This window comes from Pomacea canaliculata, linkage group LG13 (assembly GCF_003073045.1).
Source record: "Pomacea canaliculata isolate SZHN2017 linkage group LG13, ASM307304v1, whole genome shotgun sequence".
Taxonomy (NCBI): domain Eukaryota; kingdom Metazoa; phylum Mollusca; class Gastropoda; order Architaenioglossa; family Ampullariidae; genus Pomacea; species Pomacea canaliculata.
The window spans coordinates 1,295,915-1,315,162 of NC_037602.1; the positions used below are offsets into that span (position 1 = coordinate 1,295,915).

At 36.7% G+C, this 19,248-nt stretch overlaps 1 protein-coding gene across 1 annotated transcript; it reads left to right on the forward strand.

Moving 5' to 3' along the window:
* Window positions 1-1,120: 1,120 nt before the first annotated feature.
* On the forward strand, window positions 1,121-18,928 carry LOC112554340. The gene is made up of 16 exons (XM_025222080.1): window positions 1,121-2,386; window positions 3,115-3,233; window positions 3,638-3,784; window positions 4,699-4,925; window positions 5,671-5,853; window positions 6,271-6,453; window positions 7,494-7,731; window positions 8,245-8,389; window positions 12,054-12,138; window positions 12,342-12,504; window positions 12,968-13,114; window positions 13,774-14,000; window positions 14,301-14,483; window positions 14,865-15,047; window positions 15,415-15,625; window positions 16,441-18,928. Exons 2-16 carry the CDS (start codon window positions 3,116-3,118, stop codon window positions 16,587-16,589), a joined length of 2,589 nt encoding a protein of 862 aa, XP_025077865.1. The 5' UTR covers window positions 1,121-2,386; window position 3,115; the 3' UTR covers window positions 16,590-18,928.
* The last annotated feature ends 320 nt before the right edge of the window (window positions 18,929-19,248 follow it).

Below are 19,248 nucleotides of genomic sequence, written 5' to 3' on the forward strand. Positions count from 1 at the left end.
AATGTACACATCTGTTACATAAGGAATATCAACCCGCCCTTGACAGCATAGCAGGACCTCTGAATGTTCATTGTGATTCATGGAGGCTTGTGATCGATGACAGATGGGGGAAACACTGTTTTCTTCCTGAGAAACTCTATCCACAACTCCCTTGACCTTCACAAAGAGTTTGACAGAGTCTAGTACTGGTCTGGAAACAGTGAAATGGAGCAAACTTACCAGATTTGTTTCATGTTTTCCTCATTTACTAACCACTCACGTGTAAACAACTCTATGTTTAAGTAGGGATGTAGATACTAATGCACTTGTCCGAATGTTTAGAGTCTACATTAAGTTACTGAAATAAATGTAGATAGTGACAATTGAGTTGTAAGCATATTACTATATACTGGGAAAATAATTTACGATTACAATTACAAGGGCCCCGGAGAGGTCGAATCCCCGGGGCCGGTGCTGGCTCTCGGAGGCCCTGCCTTTGACCATATATATTCAATATACTGTCCAAAGTTAGCTACGTATGTGATGTACATTTGCCTCGGCTCGTTGGAGATGATGTGAGCTTTTATACAGGTATCTCAGCCAAAGCCAGGCTGTCCGCGCATTACAGACACAAAAACACAAGACAGACAAGATTCCTGTGGCTCTCAATACCAGGTCCTTCCTCTGCCGGTTGATATTGTGGACCAATTTAAGATGTCGATGAGACAGGTCATGGGAAAGGCATGTGACTAGTGCAGAATAAATCAATATTCAGAAAAGTAAATGAAATCGTCCAGAGAATGCTCACATCATCACAAAGCAGAAATTGCAGTACATGTAATTAAAATGATGGAGCACATGAATGTTTGGCACTGTCAAGTATATTGTAGGGACGACTTGTAAAAAAAAAATTTTTAACTGTGATTGCGTTAGCCAGAGAAGACTAACGGTGTTGAGAGAGTTGATACCAGGAGAGGAAAAATAAAAGGCCACAGGCAAGTAAACGTCTGTGGTCAAACACAATGCCGACGTCGTCAAGAAGTGCAGGTCGGAGAACCACATATATGTATAGGCACTATAGTACATGTCTACAAGTACAACAAATCCAAGTAGTAAAAAAAAAAAAAAAAAAAAAAAACAACAAATGAGGAGAGCTGTTCAGCGGTCAAGTCGTAGCACCACATCTGTGGTCTCCCGTCTCTTTGTGCCATGCAGTGAGCACCAGGGTTGATACACAATGCAATCAAGTTACGGCGGTCTACCCGACATAAAGGCGATCATGTATCTCCAGGGAGCCGCCTCGGCGTCCGTTGCTCTTTTGCGATATGCATTATGTATGTGCATGAATAATATATACAGTAAAGGCCCCGTGTTACAGTGGGTTCGACCCGAAAAAAGCGTCGCTCGGATGGTTTGTGATGGGAAAATTGGAGCCGTGCCATGCATCCAGCAGAGATGAATATCATCACTGACCTGTCAGGGATTTTACGAGTGCCTCTTCTACTCTCACATACGGGATTTGGAGGGGTGTGTGAGCACGCGCACATTCGGATGTATAGAGGATTATTTCTCATTAGAAAATACGTACTTTCAACCCTCATTCCTATCCTATTCTACGACGACAACTATACCGGTCATTCTTTCCATCTGTCTAAGGTACTTCTCGCTAGCTCAGTCTCAAAACGCGGGTGAAAGCGTTCGGACGAGTTCTCGTACCGAGAGAAAAGGCGCGGACGCTGCCTTACGCCCGCATTTTGTACCGGGCAGCTTGGGTACTACGTCACCCGCTATTTGCACAGGGCAGCTTGGGTATTACGTCACCCGCTGCACAGGGCAGCTTGGGTATTACGTCACCCGCTGTTGCTGCACGTCTCGCGCTGCGCGCCGCTCGAGCGACCACGCGTGGCGTGGAAGGGATGTGGGATGGAGGGAACTATGCACAGTCAGCAGTACCTGCTGACCTAAAGAGCGCTCCCGCTATATATAATTATCCCTGACCTATATGCTAAACGCTGTTTCAGCGCAGCCACATAAATTATTCCTCTCGTAGCATCATATGCAGACAGATTTAGAGTTTGGGCAGAATTATTTGGCCATTAGTCACTGTTTGGATCGATGAAGCATACTGTCCATCATCTGAGACTTGACAGTGAGTCATCTGCTGAGCTGTGCTGATGGATGTCGGCTCGGAGCTTGGGGCTGCGCATCAATAAACACCGTGAGATGCAAATAATTCATTCTGTATCACACTATGAGACACGCTCCTGCTGTGTTGTATGCATGAATCTGACATCGTCATAAAGTATTCAATCATTTAAAACACGTGTTGGTGCTGATCAGCTGTGACATAGTTCTGCCCTTTACTTGACAAGTGACATTTGGTCTTGATCAGAGCAAAACTTCTGAGGTAAGTGGCAGATGCTGGCTTATCATATTTGTTTCAATAATTTTCAGCCACATTCACTGAAATTTTTTTTACTAACAAGGTATCACCCTCATGAATTGCCTTCCAGGGCAGTAAATATTTACCCAAATTTTAATATGAAGATTCAGCTTTGTTTAGAGAGGGCTCATTACACACTGACACAGAAATATGCATCCTGAAAGTGGATAAACCTAGCCTGAACTCTAACCCCAATAAGCACTGTAATCCAAAACCAAGTTGTTTAGAAATCTGGATGACGCCAAAGTTTTAATGAATTGATTATTTGTATGAATTCTAAGCGCCTTAAGCCTGCCAGTGAGGACCAAAAAATGCAATTTGAAACAATTATGATGGGACTACATAAAATATGTTGGTTTGACTGATATATATATATACCTGCCTGCTACTTTATAATGTCTTCAAGTTACTTAGTTCAGTGGTAGAGATACATCACACCTTTGCTGTTGCTTTGTACAAAACATTCTCAAAACTGGGGGCATTTTCTCTGAAATTTAATGTATGTTAAGAGGAAATGTGCAGTTTATCTTGTATTTTTTATCTGTTCCAGTGCTTTGTAATTTGTTCTCTGTAATATTTCAATTTTAATCTCAATTTTATCTCATGGCATTTAGAGCATTTTGAAGTCAGAACTTTTGACTTTCTGCTATGACAAAGTCATTTCATGACTTTCTTGCCAATTTTTTCCTCAGAATGGGAAAGCTGAACATCTTTGAGATTACACTCAGTAATTTCCAAGGTGTGTTCTATGCTGGTCAGAATGTGCAGGGTCACTGTACTGTGGAACTAAATGAGAAAATGTCAATGAGAGGTGAAGTATTCTGTTTGGGGTATTTTTGTTTGGTTTAAGTACAGAGTGGGCCACAAAAGTAGCCTGCCTCCTATAATATTCTTGGATGATTCTACAAAATTTTAATTCTGGCCTTGATAGATTGGATGTTAATAAACTTTCTACGAGCTCAAACAGTGAAGGCAATGTGATTAGATAGGTAAATTATCTAGATTTATTTACTTACTTATGTAGCAATGGTGATTTGAGAATATTAACAGTTTATAACTGTAGTCTTGTTGAATTTAGAACAATAAACTTCTAGTAGCACTAGTAATTAGCAAGGCTGTGTGACTTATATAAAAGTCTGTCTTTGCTTAATTTTGTAAGACTGTTGACAAGAGAGTTTAATAAACATTTTTTTTTCTGAATGTTTGCATTTCCAGGGATAAGACTGAAATTTGAGGGCAAGGCATATGTTCATTGGACAGAAGAATACTCAACAGGAACTGGCGATGATCGGAAAACTGAGATTCGCCATTACCGGGCTAGTGAAAAGTACTTTGAACAAGAGGTGTTACTGTTTGGGATCTGTAAGCAGCACTGGCTACATCTTATTTTACAAATTTTGAAGTTTAAATCAAGAAATATAGATTGTGTGACTACTCCCTAAATATGCACCTGTACATATTACATGAAATTAAAAACATTGTTTGAAACAGGGCTAAAAATTACTATAGTAAACCAAAGCCCAGTAAAATATTTTCTATTCTATCTCTACTTGCCATTACACAACTGAAAGAAAATATTCTTTTTATATTGTTAATGCAACCTGAACCTGTTAAGATACTTTATTACATTTATTATTTATTTTTAACTGAAGATCCAAAACACCAAGAAAATAGTCCAGTCATGGCAAAAAAGTAGTTTTCTGTCTTTCTGGTCATTAGGATGGGAGGTGTGATGGATCACACTTTTATCAGAGTTAGCTTTGCTGTGAGGGCAGTGCTTAACTCATGTCCATCTCTGATTTTCCTTCCCTAGCCTATTCAGGTACTATCACTCAGCTGGTCATATCAGGAAACTACCTTCACACTTTGGGTATCAAACAATTAGCTATTGTGTGTGAAGCCAGTCTGGTATTGGTTCTTTAACCACTTGGCTGTCTGCTTCTGGGCATGACACTTGATAGGATGCATGCACATTTGCAAATGCAAACCAGTTGTCCACTTTGCATATTCACGATAGCCTTACTGTCTTGCATCGTAATTGGTTTTTAATTTGCCCTTTTATTTACATGTATTTCTGTTTGTATATTGTAAGATTGTTATAAAATAATCTGAAATAAACACCTTCTCATATATGATGCAGACACAACACTACATCCGGATTTGGTGGTTGGTACAGAGCAGGAGTAGAGATTTGCTAGACAAGTACAGGTTTTTGAAGTCTCATAAGTGTTCAGCACCATTCAGCTCTTTCAAAAAATATTTCTCTCTCATTTCAGGGCCAAAGCAGGGAAGTGATAAAATTAAACTTGCAGCTGGCCGGACCACATTTCCATTCTGCTTTGGTCTACCTCCAAACCTCCCATCATCCTTTGAAGGGGCACATGGTTATGTGCGGTACTTTGTGAAAGCTATTATTGATAAGCCATGGAAGTTTGATTACACATTCAAGCGCCCTTTCACCGTCATTGGCATTTTGGACCTAAATGCAGATGCCAATGCTGTGGTAACATTTAAAATGTCTATTTTTTTTATCTCAGAAAACTATTTGGATTATTTTCTTCGTCATTTTATTTTTAAACAAGTAGCTGTCAAGACAGAATAAATAGTCATCTCGCCATCATTCAGGAACTTTTTTTGGTGGTGAAGTTCAATTGTTTGATTTTAATATATTATAGAATAATCTGATTCGATTCTGTTCTGCAAAAAAGGAAAGCGACTAAAAGTATGTGGTCTGATGACCATATCCTAACTTTTTCCTGTCACCACTACAACAACATACGGTCATAGGATTTTTAGTTACTATGCAGCAAAACAATGTAATTCTCTCCCCTTCCATATCCACCACCTCTCCACCATTAAGTCTTTTAAATGTGCACTGAAAAACGCACCTCTTCCTTGAGCATTACTCCATTATACAATGCTACTCTTTTTTTCAACCCCCTCTTTTCCGTTTATTGCTACTTCTCTACTCGTCTTCCTCTGTTAAATCACAACACTCTTAGTTCTTGTTACCTGATTCCTCTTTGCATTTTCTAGATTTGTCTTTTATTAGTCATTAGTACTGTTACTCTTCCTTCTGTTCCTTTATATGTTGTCCATGTCTCATTCTTATCTCAAGCACAATACACTCCTTACGAGCATGAGCGTGCACTATACCAATCATGAATTTATGATTATTATTATTGTTATTTTACCAATGGCTCTTTTTAGTTCAGTATATGCTGTGATTTTGGTATTTTACATGATAGATGCCTGCAGAGGGTGTGAACCAGAAGACTTTATGCTGTCTGTGTTGTGCTAGTGGACCCATCACAGCAGCATTTCACCTTGAACGCCGTGGTTATGTTCCAGGGGAGGCTATTAAACTGTTGGCTGATATCAGAAACAACAGTAACCGGAAAATGGAAAAGTCTTATATAGACCTGAGAATGGTGAGACATGCAGTTTCTTATGATTTCATGAAATAAATAAGCTGTGTGCTCACAAAAAGGTGTAATATCTGCTTGACATATTGTCTGGCTTAAAAATTAATGACATAATATTGTGTTATGTTGCTGTATTTCATGTGTGGTTTGTGTTTATAGGAATATTGATGCTTAAATAATAGTTAGTCCAATCATCATTTATGTATCTGCTCCTATACCTTAAGTAGCCCTCTTAAACTTCAAGCAATAAGCAGCACAGTTTTTCATATTATTGTCATTACTTTTCCTGTTGATCAAAAATTTCCTCTGTGACTAATGTGGCATATTATCATGTATGATCATAGAAATCTGAATTTCCTGTGGATTAATGGCTTATGTGAATTATGTGCCACATGATGAAAATATATATTTAAATCTTTATAGATAACAACTTTCCATGCAACCACCAAAACCCGCACAAATGTGAAGGAGATCGGCAGAATAGTGGAGGGTCCCATTGAAGAGGGTCAGTCCTTTTCATGGGAGGGGAAGGTATTTGTGCTTCCCCCACTTCCCCCATCATACCTTGCAGGATGCAAAATTATTGATATTAGGTACATTCTCCAGGTAAGGAAGTTTCCAGGTTGTCAATATATCATAGCCACACTTGTTTAAGGGAGATGTTTACAAGTAGCAACTATGAACTTCTCTATTCTTTGACCTATACTGGCATAAAATTATTCCTGTAAAATATATTTGTGCTATTTTTGGTTGTAAATGAGCAAAATAATGATGTTTGATCAATATTCAGTTAGAGTCATTGTCCTATTGGTATGTTTATTTTAAATGTTAGCTGCTTCAAAATGTACATATTTAGTAAATATAACCACCCCATATTTTTACTAGACCTTCTTATTGTGATAAGAAAAGAGCTTTTATGTGCAGTATTTGCATGTTTGTTTTTCATTTATTTTTCATTTTTTTAAGATTTTCATAAGAGCTTCTTAATCCATTAAAAGGAACTGTGGTCATATAAAAATAGATGGAAGAGTAAGATACTGGTTGAGAAAAAAAAATCTTACTTTTCCATCTATATGTGCTGTTTAGGTTTTTGCAGAACACTATGTATGTTTAAATACGACTGTCTACTCAACTACATTTTTGTATTACTGTCTGGTTAGGTGGAGGATTAAATAGCTAATGACTTGCAGATAATACTTGCTACAAATTATTTTAAATTGGGTGAAAGTTTTTCGCTCTAAAGAAAAACCGAATGAAGACATAATGCACTTTTGCAAAGTTTTCTTTGGATAGGAGACTAAATGGTTAGGGATTAGTGAGAAAAAAGCTTAAAACATTAAGCCACTTACATGCAAGTATGGTACTTGTAGTTGCTTTCATGTTTGCTTTGAATATCATTTGGAAAAATTAACTTATTTAACAATAAGATAATTATCTTAGATAAATTAGAAGAAAATGACACTTGACTAGGAAAAAAGTTTTACATTACCTATCAATATATCAGACCTTTAAATTCAAATTTTATCAACCTCACCTAATTCTGTGTATTGAATCCACTGTGGGTTGGTCCACAAGAATTATACCTTTAAAGAACACCAGCCCAGCATGAGAAAAAAAATAATTTGTTTGTTTCTGGTTTCATGAAGCTGAATGTTGACCCTTGTGGCCCATCACTGGATCTGGAAGTCCCACTGGAGATCATTATTGGCACCATCCCTCTTCGCCAAGCTGTTGAATTATGCCCTCCTTGTGCCCCACAGCCATTCCAGCCACCAGTTGGATTCCCTGTGACTGTAGGAGGGATAGGTGGAGTGGGTGCCACACCATCTGTGCCTCTTCAGCCTGAGATGCCCTACCTACCACCCAGCAATATCCCTAACCTGCGTATGTATTCATTGGAACCCAATATTTGTACAGTTCTATCTAGAGAATGTGTGTGAACTTGTATTTGAATTTCTGTATTTGCATGAATTTATCCATGCTTGTTTGTATTTTTATAAATATAAATATTTTTACAACTTTAGTAATTCATTATGCTATAATTCTTAAATTAAATGCTTATGTGTACTATTTACAATTCTCTGTAGTTTTTGCATATATTTTCATACTTTGATTTTATAGTTTAATATGGGTTAGATTACTTTGAGATAACATTTCATTCTAAGGATCCATAATCCTAGTGTTAACTATAATGCTTCCAATTTTATCCTGTAAGATTTTCAGGAACATTTGATGGCAGAGTTATCTTTCTTCTTCATTGTCTATCTTAGTGTGTTAGTTTTTTTGTGTGTGTGCATCTGCATTACTGTTGGTCTTTATCCTTGTTTATAGTTATACAAGTTTGTAAACTCTGTGCTGAAGCAAAACTAATTTATTTTGGTCTTTTTTGTGTTTCAGCACCACCCTCCTATAATGAATGTTTCTTTGGGAAGGTGAACGTAAAAGATGAAGATGATGATGAACACACTCGAGGAGCCCTAGACTTTGCTCCTATGTACACATATTATAACTGGGGCTACCCACCCACCACAATGAATGGGAAGTGAGCAAGTGAAGAATCTTAACGCCTGCATCTTAACCATCTTAATCTTCTACCTGGTTATACACAGTTTAAAGTTAAAACTTCCTACACTTTGTAGAACTTAATACATGCTGTTCATATTGCTTGTAGTAAGACCACACATCTCCTATCTGATGTTTATGGGGGTAGGGTTCATCATCAATTATTTCCGCTTTCGACATTTTCAAGATATTTTTTCTTATTGTACATTTTTTTTGTTTACAATTTATTGTTGTGCTTATGTTAAGATATCGTTTGTTAGTGTCAATCATTTTGAAAGAGATTTACAATGCAGCAAGAATTTAACATGCAAATAATATTATGTGCTTTATTATGGAAACTGGATGTATTATGTACCTACCACTAGTATACAGTGGAGGAAAAATTGCTTAGTTTCATTTGTGGTTTTTTTTTTTTTTTTTTGTATCATATTCTACAGTCTGTGTGTGTCTGTAGTTGTTGGGGAGGGGAAGGGGGAGGCCTCACAGCCCTGTTGGAAAGAAAACAATGCAATTTGACATAAGCATAAATTTAAATTCATGTTACTTTTTTTTGCTCCCAAACATCACACCAAGTTTAAAATGCTGCATAAGTTCTTTACTGGTCACAGTAATCATGTCTTTTGTGATCTAAAATGTGCTATTGCTTTTTTCCCTTATTAACGTAAGTGTAGTGTCACCCACTTATAATCAAGGGCAAGGCAAAGTGTATATAGAGGATATAGAACTCATAAATAAGGGTATCTGTTATGTTGGCAAGATAATGAGCTGAGAATGTAGTTTGATTGTGTACTAAATGATTTTTTTGTTTTATTTACAATCAGGGAATGTAAATGTATGGTCAGGATGTGTGTGTGAGAGAGACAAAGACCAGCTTACCCTAGCCATTAGAAAAATATTCTGTAATTCCTCACATGAAGTGAGCTGGCAGTTTCTAATCAAGACTACAGAACTAGTTAGTCCCTAATATGACAGAGGCAATATAGAGTGGAAGAAATCAAGTCTATTTTGAGAAGGGATTTGTTAGTTTTACTGGATTTTAAACAAGACTCGTAGATTTTACACAAAGGGTCTAGGAGACAGGAAAGTTGTAAGGCACACATTATTTTTATTTATTGCTTGGTTTTACAAAGACAGGGTATAGCACATACTGTTAGAAAAGTATATGGTGTGCACACACACACACACACTTGTATAGCATGTTTTGCTTTTTGGAAAATAAGTTAGCATCATTGCAGTCCCTAATGGTTGGTTTTTTGATATTGGGGAAATGGTTTGGTGATAAGATTTACATTTATTAAATGTCACTGGTTTTTATGACTACCTCTGTGAATTGTAATTATGTTTTATGTAGAGCTAACCTTTATAAAACCTAACTGGGTAATATGTGGAGATTAAGTGCTAGTTTGTTGTTGTAAATCACGGACTCATTGGGAGCAATGCTCTTTAAGTGATCCTTATTATATATGAATTACATTTAAATAAAAATATTTTATGAAGTCTTATTATTATATGTGATAGGAGACAGAAAAACTGTTAATGTCTATATAGTGACCACGATGTGTTTTTGGGGGTTTTCTTTTTTACCAATGTTGATCAGTATTATACAGTGTTATTTGCAAGGAAAACAGAATTCCACATCCAACTGATGCTGTCCCAGTAGTATGTTTTAAGCGCCATAAAATCAACTTCATCATTATTATTCATGTTGTTTATTTAATAATCGGTCTCAGATCTTGCCAGTTAATATGGCAACACAATGATAGGCCTGATTATTCCTTTTGTTCTGTGCCATTTTCATCATTGAGTCAAAGTTCTAGTGCAATGTCATTTGAAAAATAAACAATTTTCTCTTATTTTATAAAATTTCAAGGCAAAATTTACAAAGTGTTGAACTGTGTGCATTTTTGTAGTTCTTGTAACAGCATTTACCTCTGCCATAATATTTTTGTGCGAGTTGAAACATATTTTACAATTATTTTTTAATTATATCTTTTGGGAAATAATCTCTTTTTTATATTGTATTACATTCATTTTGCTGTGCTGTAGTTATTCTTTAAAATAGTTTTTGATAATATATTTTACATATTGTTTCCCATGCAATAAATGGTATTTTAAATTGTGCATAACCATTTATATAACTGTTGTGACAATAGAAAAAAAATTAAAGAAATCAATACATTGCTTATTTTCAACACATCTGTCAAGCACCCATTTCCGTCAACATCAAAAAGACTGCCTAAAGAGAAAAAAATTAATCTGTGGAAACAGTGTCCTAGAAGAGCATCTTCATTGCTGGCAAATCTTTCAGTTGGTAGCCTTAAAACATAAACAGGGTTCCCTAGCAACATAGAAGCAGATGGTTCCAAATAAAAGAATCCAACCCAAGCATCTTACATTTTTCTGGAATCTGTCCACTGTCATAATATGACAGCTCCATCACAGTACTGACAACTTATAGCTCCCTTTGGTGAAGTTGGTGTTTTGTCGCTGCAGGGGCCATAACGTTTGGATGCATGGTCACCACAGGGGCTGGAACTTATACAAGAATGGTAACTAAAGAGGCAGTATAAACTATACATGTATGCCAACATACAGTCCACGAGCTTAGTATATGCTGCATGAGAATCCTTTATACAACATCCTCATAAAGAGATAACTGGACGCAAGGCTGTGTAGGTACATGTTACAACAGAGAAAGCAGACATAGTGGTGACGACATTTAACAACTGTCATAAGATGTGAATACTGGATTGAACATTATACATTTACTAAATATTACAAACTGTTAATAGCTGATTGGGCACTGAATGTTTATATTATTTTCCTGCAAACTGTTTAAGACTGTAAATGATGGACAACAGATTATGCGACTTTTGTGTGTCATCAGAGACTCTGGTGTCACCGACAGCTGTCACCAAGACCATTTAAAAAACATTTAGAGGCTGGAAGTACATATTTTACTACAGCAGTGCACCGACCCCACTGTTGTCGAGTGTCCAACCCACTTTAAAATGTTGAAAAATTTGCTATATAAATCAACATTATTGACAAAATTTTAATTTAAAAGATTTTTTAAAGACAAAAACCACTTAAACGATTGTTTAAAGAGATAAACCACGTTTATTCGCCACTGTTAGATACGCTGTCTGCATGCGCCAAGCCGCCATTTCTGTGAAGTAAAGTGGAGGCTATATATTATTTGCGTATCTATACTGTTCGAACAACAAATGAATCTCTTGGTAATATTAAACGTCATTAACTACTTGTTTCATCGGTTATAGATGTTTCTGTTGGGCTTGTGAAGATTTGACCTTTGGTCATAGGACAAAGTAGACATAGCTGGGACGAGTTGACTTGCTTTGGGGCGAAATGATCGGCTACCGAGTTGTCGTCGCCAAGTGTTTATTAATATATGAGGTGTCCAGAAGCTACTATATCGCATACTATCCCACTGTGTTCTATCCTGTATGTGTACCTTAGTATCGCAAAACAAAAAGTAAAGTCCACGCGAGGTAAAAACGAGGTCTGCAGCATTACACGCACACACACACCAGTGATGTGGGCTGCTGATGGATTTAAAGAGTTCTGAAGTCGTTAGCTGACCATATCAATCAACCAGTGTTTTATAATTGTTGCCGCAATAGGTCCGTCTTATCTAAACTAGGCTTACGCAAGTTGCAGTTACAAGAGTTAACGGTGGGATTGCGCAACTTGCGGCTATGTGCAAGGGTGAGCTAACAAATACCTCACACAGGGCTTCCCCAGTCACATAGCAAGGCTGTGCCCACCAGCTGCACATCTGACATCGAAGTAAGGATCGAGAAGCATTCAATACATTTTTTAAATCTTCCACGCGTTCTACACAGTTTAAAGCTGTGAATCTTCCATTCAGGTGATTTCTAGGCCTACCTATGACAGTATAATTTGAGAAGTTTAAACACGACGATACGAAAAAAGTTTCCTTTGTTTTATGCAGAATGGGCAAACTGAACATCTTTGAGATTACACTCAACAGTTTCCAGGGTGTGTACTATGCTGGTCAAAATGTGCAGGGTCACTGTACTGTGGAGCTAAACGAGGAAATGGCAATGAGAGGTGAGGTATATATATTTTTTTTACCTTTATGATTTACACTTACTACGTGGACAAAGGATCGAGTAAGCAGCCAGGTTAGATGAAAGATATATGTTCCTTAGAGACAGATAAGCTGTATGCACCTCCTGGTGACTATAATTGTCTATAATTCATTGTACACAAGCATAGTTAGGCACATAAATGTCCCATCTCTCTCATATGTAACAGTTTGATAGTTGTCTATAATTCCTTGTACACAAACCTGTTTATGCACGTTACATCGAACTCACACATGTATGCACATATGTTCATGTATTATTTTAAAGTTGAGACTTAATAGGTATTAAGAGCAAACATTCAACAACCATGTATAGGCTGTGTGACTACAGCAGTTAGATAAAAGGTTTGTTAGCTCCTCATCATCTAACATTTCTGATTAAAGGATATAAACAGAAATATCATGACGAGCAACTTGCATTTACAGGCATCAGACTGAAGTTCGAGGGCAAGGCATACGTTCACTGGACAGAACAACACTCATCAGGATCTGGAAAGAACCGAACAACACGCACTGTCCATTACTCAGCCACAGAAAAATACTTTGAACAAGAAGTGCTGCTGTTTGGGATCTGTAAGTTTTAGTGAAAATGATTCTCATGATTCGAATTCTGAAGAGATTTTACATTATTTAGCTGCTAGTTTATCCATGTGAAGTAAACAGTATTAATTCATTTTACTTAGTAAACATATTAGTAAACATGCACTGTTATTAAAAATAATATACCAAACAATGTAAAATAGTAATGAAAATTACTCACAGTGTAAAAAGTGAAATAAAATATTGTTTGTTCTTATCTGTCATTACTACTTAGACTAATTTCTCTTTGTTTGTCACATGTCACAATGAATTTATAATCAGATATTTTCATTTCATTTCTAGGCATAAGCATATAAATCTATGTGCAGGCTCTGATCTCTTTTGCTGTTACATATTCATTTATGTTTTGTTTCTGGATTATTTATTTCTATTGATTTGTTTCTTTGATATAAACATCCTATGCCTTCTTATGAACCTGCATTCAAATTTCTTTATTGCAAAATTGTTAAAATTAAAAATAATAACATTTCCACATATATATCTATGCAAGTATTCTAGAAGCTGCAATGTAGCTGACTTTGTTGGTTGGGAAAGAGGCAATTATCATTGATGTGCCAGATGAGAGCAGAGTTTTATTAGTTGCAGAAGTAATCAGAACACGTCTTTCAACAAATATTTTTCTTTTATTTCAGGGCCAGGCCAGGGAAGTGACACATTTAAACTTGCAGCTGGCCGGACCACTTATCCCTTCTGCTTTGTCCTTCCTCCAAACCTTCCATCGTCCTTTGAAGGTGCACATGGTTATGTGCGATACAGCGTGAAAGGTATTATTGATAAGCCATGGAGGTTTGATCACACAACCAAGCGTCCTTTCACCATCATCAGTGTTTTTGACCTGAATGCTGATGCCAATGCTGTGGTAAGATTTAATAGTTGTAAGTCTTCAGCAATAATTAATTATTAATTTTAACTTTTAATTATCTTCTTTTCAAGTTATTGCAGTTATGACCCATCAAGACTTAAACCATCATGACGTTTTTTTTTTTATGTCCAGGAAGTTTATTTGTTCAGGTTTTTTTTTATTTACAGTTATTTTTAACATATAATCTTAGATTCTTTTTAATAAAGAGAGGCAGTATGAAAATAGTCTATAAATGAATGAACATCTGCAACATCATAATATTTTAAAAAGTTTTAACTATGATGCTGTCTGTAATAGATGCCGGTAGAGAGTGTGAACCAGAAGACTTTGTGCTGTCTGTGTTGTGCCAGTGGACCCATCACAGCATCGTTTCACCTTGAACGCCGTGGATATGTTCCAGGGGAGGCTATTAAATTATATGCTGATATCAGGAACAACAGTAATCGGAAAATGGACAAGTCTTATGTAGACCTGAGAATGGTGAGACACATTTTCCAGTACTTATAATTAAATAATGAAATTTATATAGCCCATGTCCACACAGAGGCAAGCTTGATATACTTTAAAAAAATACAGAGGGCAATAGGGAATGAGATCTTCTCTCATTCCCTATGACAAAGATGGTGATAACATTCTGGCAAAACACACTGACATGTACAGTAACATTCACTCGCATGTACAGTTACAAGCAGTCAAATGGTATATTAGGCTAAGCATGTTGTGTACTTGCCAACAATTGCATGTTCGTATTTACCAAGAGGTAAGATCAATGAAATTAATTTTTACTGTGAATCTAGTATGCAGGTTATAGGATGTGCTCTATGGCGACAGTTCAGATAATATGATTTCAATCTTTCTTAGATAACAACATTCCATGCAACCACCAAGAGCCGCATGTCTGTGAAGGAGGTTGGTAGAGTAGTGGAAGGTCCTATTGAAGAGGGTCATTCTTTTTCATGGGAAGGGCAGATATTTGTGCTTCCTCCACTACCACCCTCATACCTTCCAGGATGTAGGATTATTGACATCAAATACATTCTGCAGGTAACAAAATTTACAATTTTTTTGAATATTGTTAATAATAATAATAGGATTTGTATAGCGCATTTCACCATACAGAGGCAAGCTCGATGTTCTGCACAAGAGACCAGAGGCAGTGGCAAAAGAGGCAATGTGATGTAGACATCACAGTCGAGTACAAACAAGCACAACATACATATATGAACAGGCACCTGTTTGCAATACAAGTACTTGAACGAATGCAGAGATAGGAGTGTGGGAGAAAAAAGGCAAGAGCATAATTAGATCCGCGATAATTATTGCCCTGTAAACACACCAGTATGTGATTAATGTGATAAAACATTTATCTATTTAATGACATTAAATGAATGTTCAATCTATTTTATCCAAGCTGAATGTTGACCCCTCTGGCCCATCATTGGATCTTGAAGTGCCACTGGAGATCCTCATTGGCACCATCCCTCTTCGCCAGGTGGTTGCACAATACCCCCCACGTGCTCCACAGCCAACAGTTGGATTCCCTCTTCCTACAGGTGCCACACCATCTGCTCCTTTTGAGCCGATGATGCCGTACTCACCACCCAGCAGTATTCCTAACCTGCGTATGTGATGTTTAAGAATTTAATGCTTGATTTATGTGTGTGTTTGTGTAAATATACAAACTGAAAATTTACACTACTTAGAGTTAAATATTTTCATGTGGTCTTAGTGGAAAATTACTCGTTTGTTGAAGGAAATATTGTTGAGTAAATTTATGACCTTTCCAAACTGAGCATCTAAAATATATAATCTTAGCATTAAACAATGATAATGTTAATTTAGGTAGAGCAATCTTTTCCTTAACTTTAGGTGTCACACTCAATGAGCTGCATACTTGAACTGTATATCATAAGGCTTAAGGAATGTTCATAAAATCTGTAGATAAAACTTTTGATAAATCAGAAATGGCCTGGTAGAATCTTATTAAACATAGAAGTTAAGCAACACAGAAGACAATTTCCTGCTGACTGAAGATCACTGCTGCAAACAGAAAACAAAACTGATGGCCTAATATGCCATAAACTGGATTACAAAGTCATGTATAAGGTCCAGTCCATCTGCAGCAAAGAAAAAGGTAGCCACAGCACAGCAAAAGTCAATACAATGTTTGACACATGAAAATCCCTTACTGAAATCTAACTGAAAACGTCTACAACATATCAAATTTAGGGACGGCTTGTCACTGTTAGCCTGTTAGATGAAGTGACTGCTGCATTTGTATGATATAAGTGGCAGAGATCCTTCACCTTGTCTTCTGTTAATACTCATACTCATGTATGTTCTTACCCTATCAGCGCTTCTTAATGCTATCTTTATACAGTTTTGCAGACTTTGTGGAGAGGAAACTAATTTATTTGTTGTGCTTTTTTTTTTTCAGCACCACCCTCCTATAATGAATGTGTCTTTGGGAAGGTGAACGTGAAAGAGGAGGACGATAATGAACACACTCGAGGAGCCTTAGACTTTGCTCCAGTCTATACATACTATGACTGGGGCTACCAGCCCACCACAATGAATGGGAAGTAAACAAATGAATTGATTTTTCCCTAAAGTTTTTAAAACCACATTTTTAAACTATAACAATCTCATTTAAAGTCACGGAGCAAAACAATGCACAGAAAACCGGCCAAGTTGAGTAATATTTTGTTTGTACTTATATAAGAGCCAAGAAGTGTATATGTCTAAATTATTTTTGCTATAGTCTTTACAGTCACATTAATTCAAGGTAAAGCCCACATGGAAAGGGTAAAAGGCAGTGTCATTAGTTTTTATCAGTATTATGTGTACCTGCATCTACAGAATTGGTTCTCTGTTTGTTTGTTTGTTTGAGTAATTAAGTGAAAGAGAGCGATTTATCTAAATCAGTCAAGACTCCTCATTTGTAAGAGAAATATTCTGTCATTTCTCACAAGCAGCACAGAGTAAGCTGGCATATGCTAATCAAGACCAAACATCTAGTGGTCTATTTAGGAGAGTACCTTGGATCACTAACAAGGAATGGAATAGTTTTCTGAATGTGACACTAGACTTGCATTGTACCCAGAGGATCTGATAGGAGTATTGCAAGGAAGATAATTTTAAGACAATCATTAGGCACACACACGCACACATTTCTTATTATGTTATTGTTTGAATTTACACAGAGGAGGCAGCAAATTTCAAGCAAGATTTGTTATTTTTGTAAAAGTTTGACACATTTTCATTGTATATGCTTTTGAAAAAATTGTGCATCAGTGCCTGGCTGCCAGTTGAGGCTGGGATAGACTTACTATATTTAGTGATTTGTTATTGCCTTTATAGAATTTGGTTTCTATGGATACTCAAGCCACAAAACTGCACCAAAAATAACCGTATAATGCTTACATCAGGCAGTGATCTTATTTAACCATGCTAGAAGAGAAAAATATATTGCTGATGTATCTGATTTAATGTGGTATTACAATAGTTTGTACCAACTTTGCGTGTTAAGAGAACAATGTAATTTTGTGAGCTGAGCCAAGTACATGGATTCAGTCATTGTTACCTCATTATTTATCTGTGAAGATAATATGCATAAACACAATTAAGAAAGTGTTGGAGTATTATCTACCTGTTATTTGTTATTTTTTCAACTGTTGTAAAGCCTTCCATAATATTTTCTAGTTGGAGCATATACTGCACAAACGCTTTTACTTGTTGGTCCAATTTGTTAAAATGTGACAGAATATTACTGAAAATTTTTTTGGCCCTTTATTGATTGCTTTAACATGAATTTGCTCAAAATAAAAATTTCTTTCATGGAAGTCACAGGAATAGGCCAAAAATGATCAAACTAGAAGGAAGACATGCAAGCCACAAATCAGGCAGATTTGAGGGACTAGTACTGATAATTCTGTTTTGAGACAATTTTTCAACCATGCCTCCAAGACGTGACAATGCCCCCAACACAACACTTGGTATATGAAGCTGGACAGGCTCTCTGTGTGGCTCTCGGAAGGTGTCAAGGGACAAGAAGTGTTTCGGTTTAGCAGTTTCCCAGGCAGTCATTTTAGCTGCCACTTTGCCTTGTCCTTTCAATACGGAAGAATCTGCATCTGGAGGTGACAGGAAGAGCACAAACAGGATACTACAGTGAAGGACCATGATCACAGCTGTGTTTACAGGCATTCTGACATGGGGGAGAATTGGGGTGATCTACAGAACACCCCAGCACCGAGCACTGGCATTGGCTACAGAATAACATGCAGCTAGCCATAGGCCATCTCTCCAGGTCATAGGACAAGGCATCATTCTCCAGGATGACAATGCCAGACCACATGGTGATCCATTCTTTAAAAACTTCCTGCAGTATCAAGTTAATCCCATGAGCTGTCTAGTGTGTTCATCTGATCCATTTGAGAATCTGCAGGGTGGACTGGGTTGCCAAATACAGGATAGCACACTCAACGTCTCTCATTCAGCTGCTCTTTCTTCTTTAACATGAATAGCAGATGGTGTTGCTAATGACTCAGATTTCAGTCAATGAGACAATGTTTCCAAACATTCAGGCCAGTGGGAGACGTACATGGTTTTGAATTTGTTTTAAGGTTTTGTGGTGCATCTGTTCTAATATTTATAAAAGAGGGTTATGTCTGTGAAAGTGGAAATTCTTACTAATGTTGATTTTTATGATTACAAAAGAACGAGAAAACAAATGACAGCAATATATTATTATAATCATTTTAAGTAATGTATAAATAAGCAAAGCATCTCTTTATACGTATGTATTGCTGATTGTATTCTTTGAATATATATTTACAAATACATTTTTACGTATTGATTTTACACAATAAATGAAAATTTAGTCATTTTTGTAGTTGTGGAAAATAAATGTAATCTGCATGCTGTTTGTTGTCTTCAGCTTGTTGTGTAATTTACTTATTGATTGGCCTTTAGCTGTGACAGTGAGCTTAAATTAAGCCATACCAGTTAAATGATACCAGCATTAGCAGCATCCATAAGGCGCCTATTCAACAGGTACTAGGCGCACTTATACACCCTTCATAAAACACGAGCATCCTACCTTCTAACCATGACAATCACTTATACTCATTCAATTGATACTAGACTCTGTAAGTATAGTACTTTTAAAACCGTTGCTAGGGAGACAAAGCTTAATGTATGACAAAGAATTTCAACAAATTAATAAGAAAGTTAAGTATTTAGC

Coding starts and splice junctions, on each gene's coding strand:
- LOC112554340 (XM_025222080.1), top strand. CDS start 3,116: ATGGGAAAGCTGAACATCTTTGAGATTACACTCAGTAATTTCCAAGGT. Junction 5,854..6,270: donor CTTATATAGACCTGAGAATG/GTGAGACATGCA, acceptor AAATCTTTATAG/ATAACAACTTTCCATGCAAC. Junction 15,048..15,414: donor ACATCAAATACATTCTGCAG/GTAACAAAATTT, acceptor ATTTTATCCAAG/CTGAATGTTGACCCCTCTGG.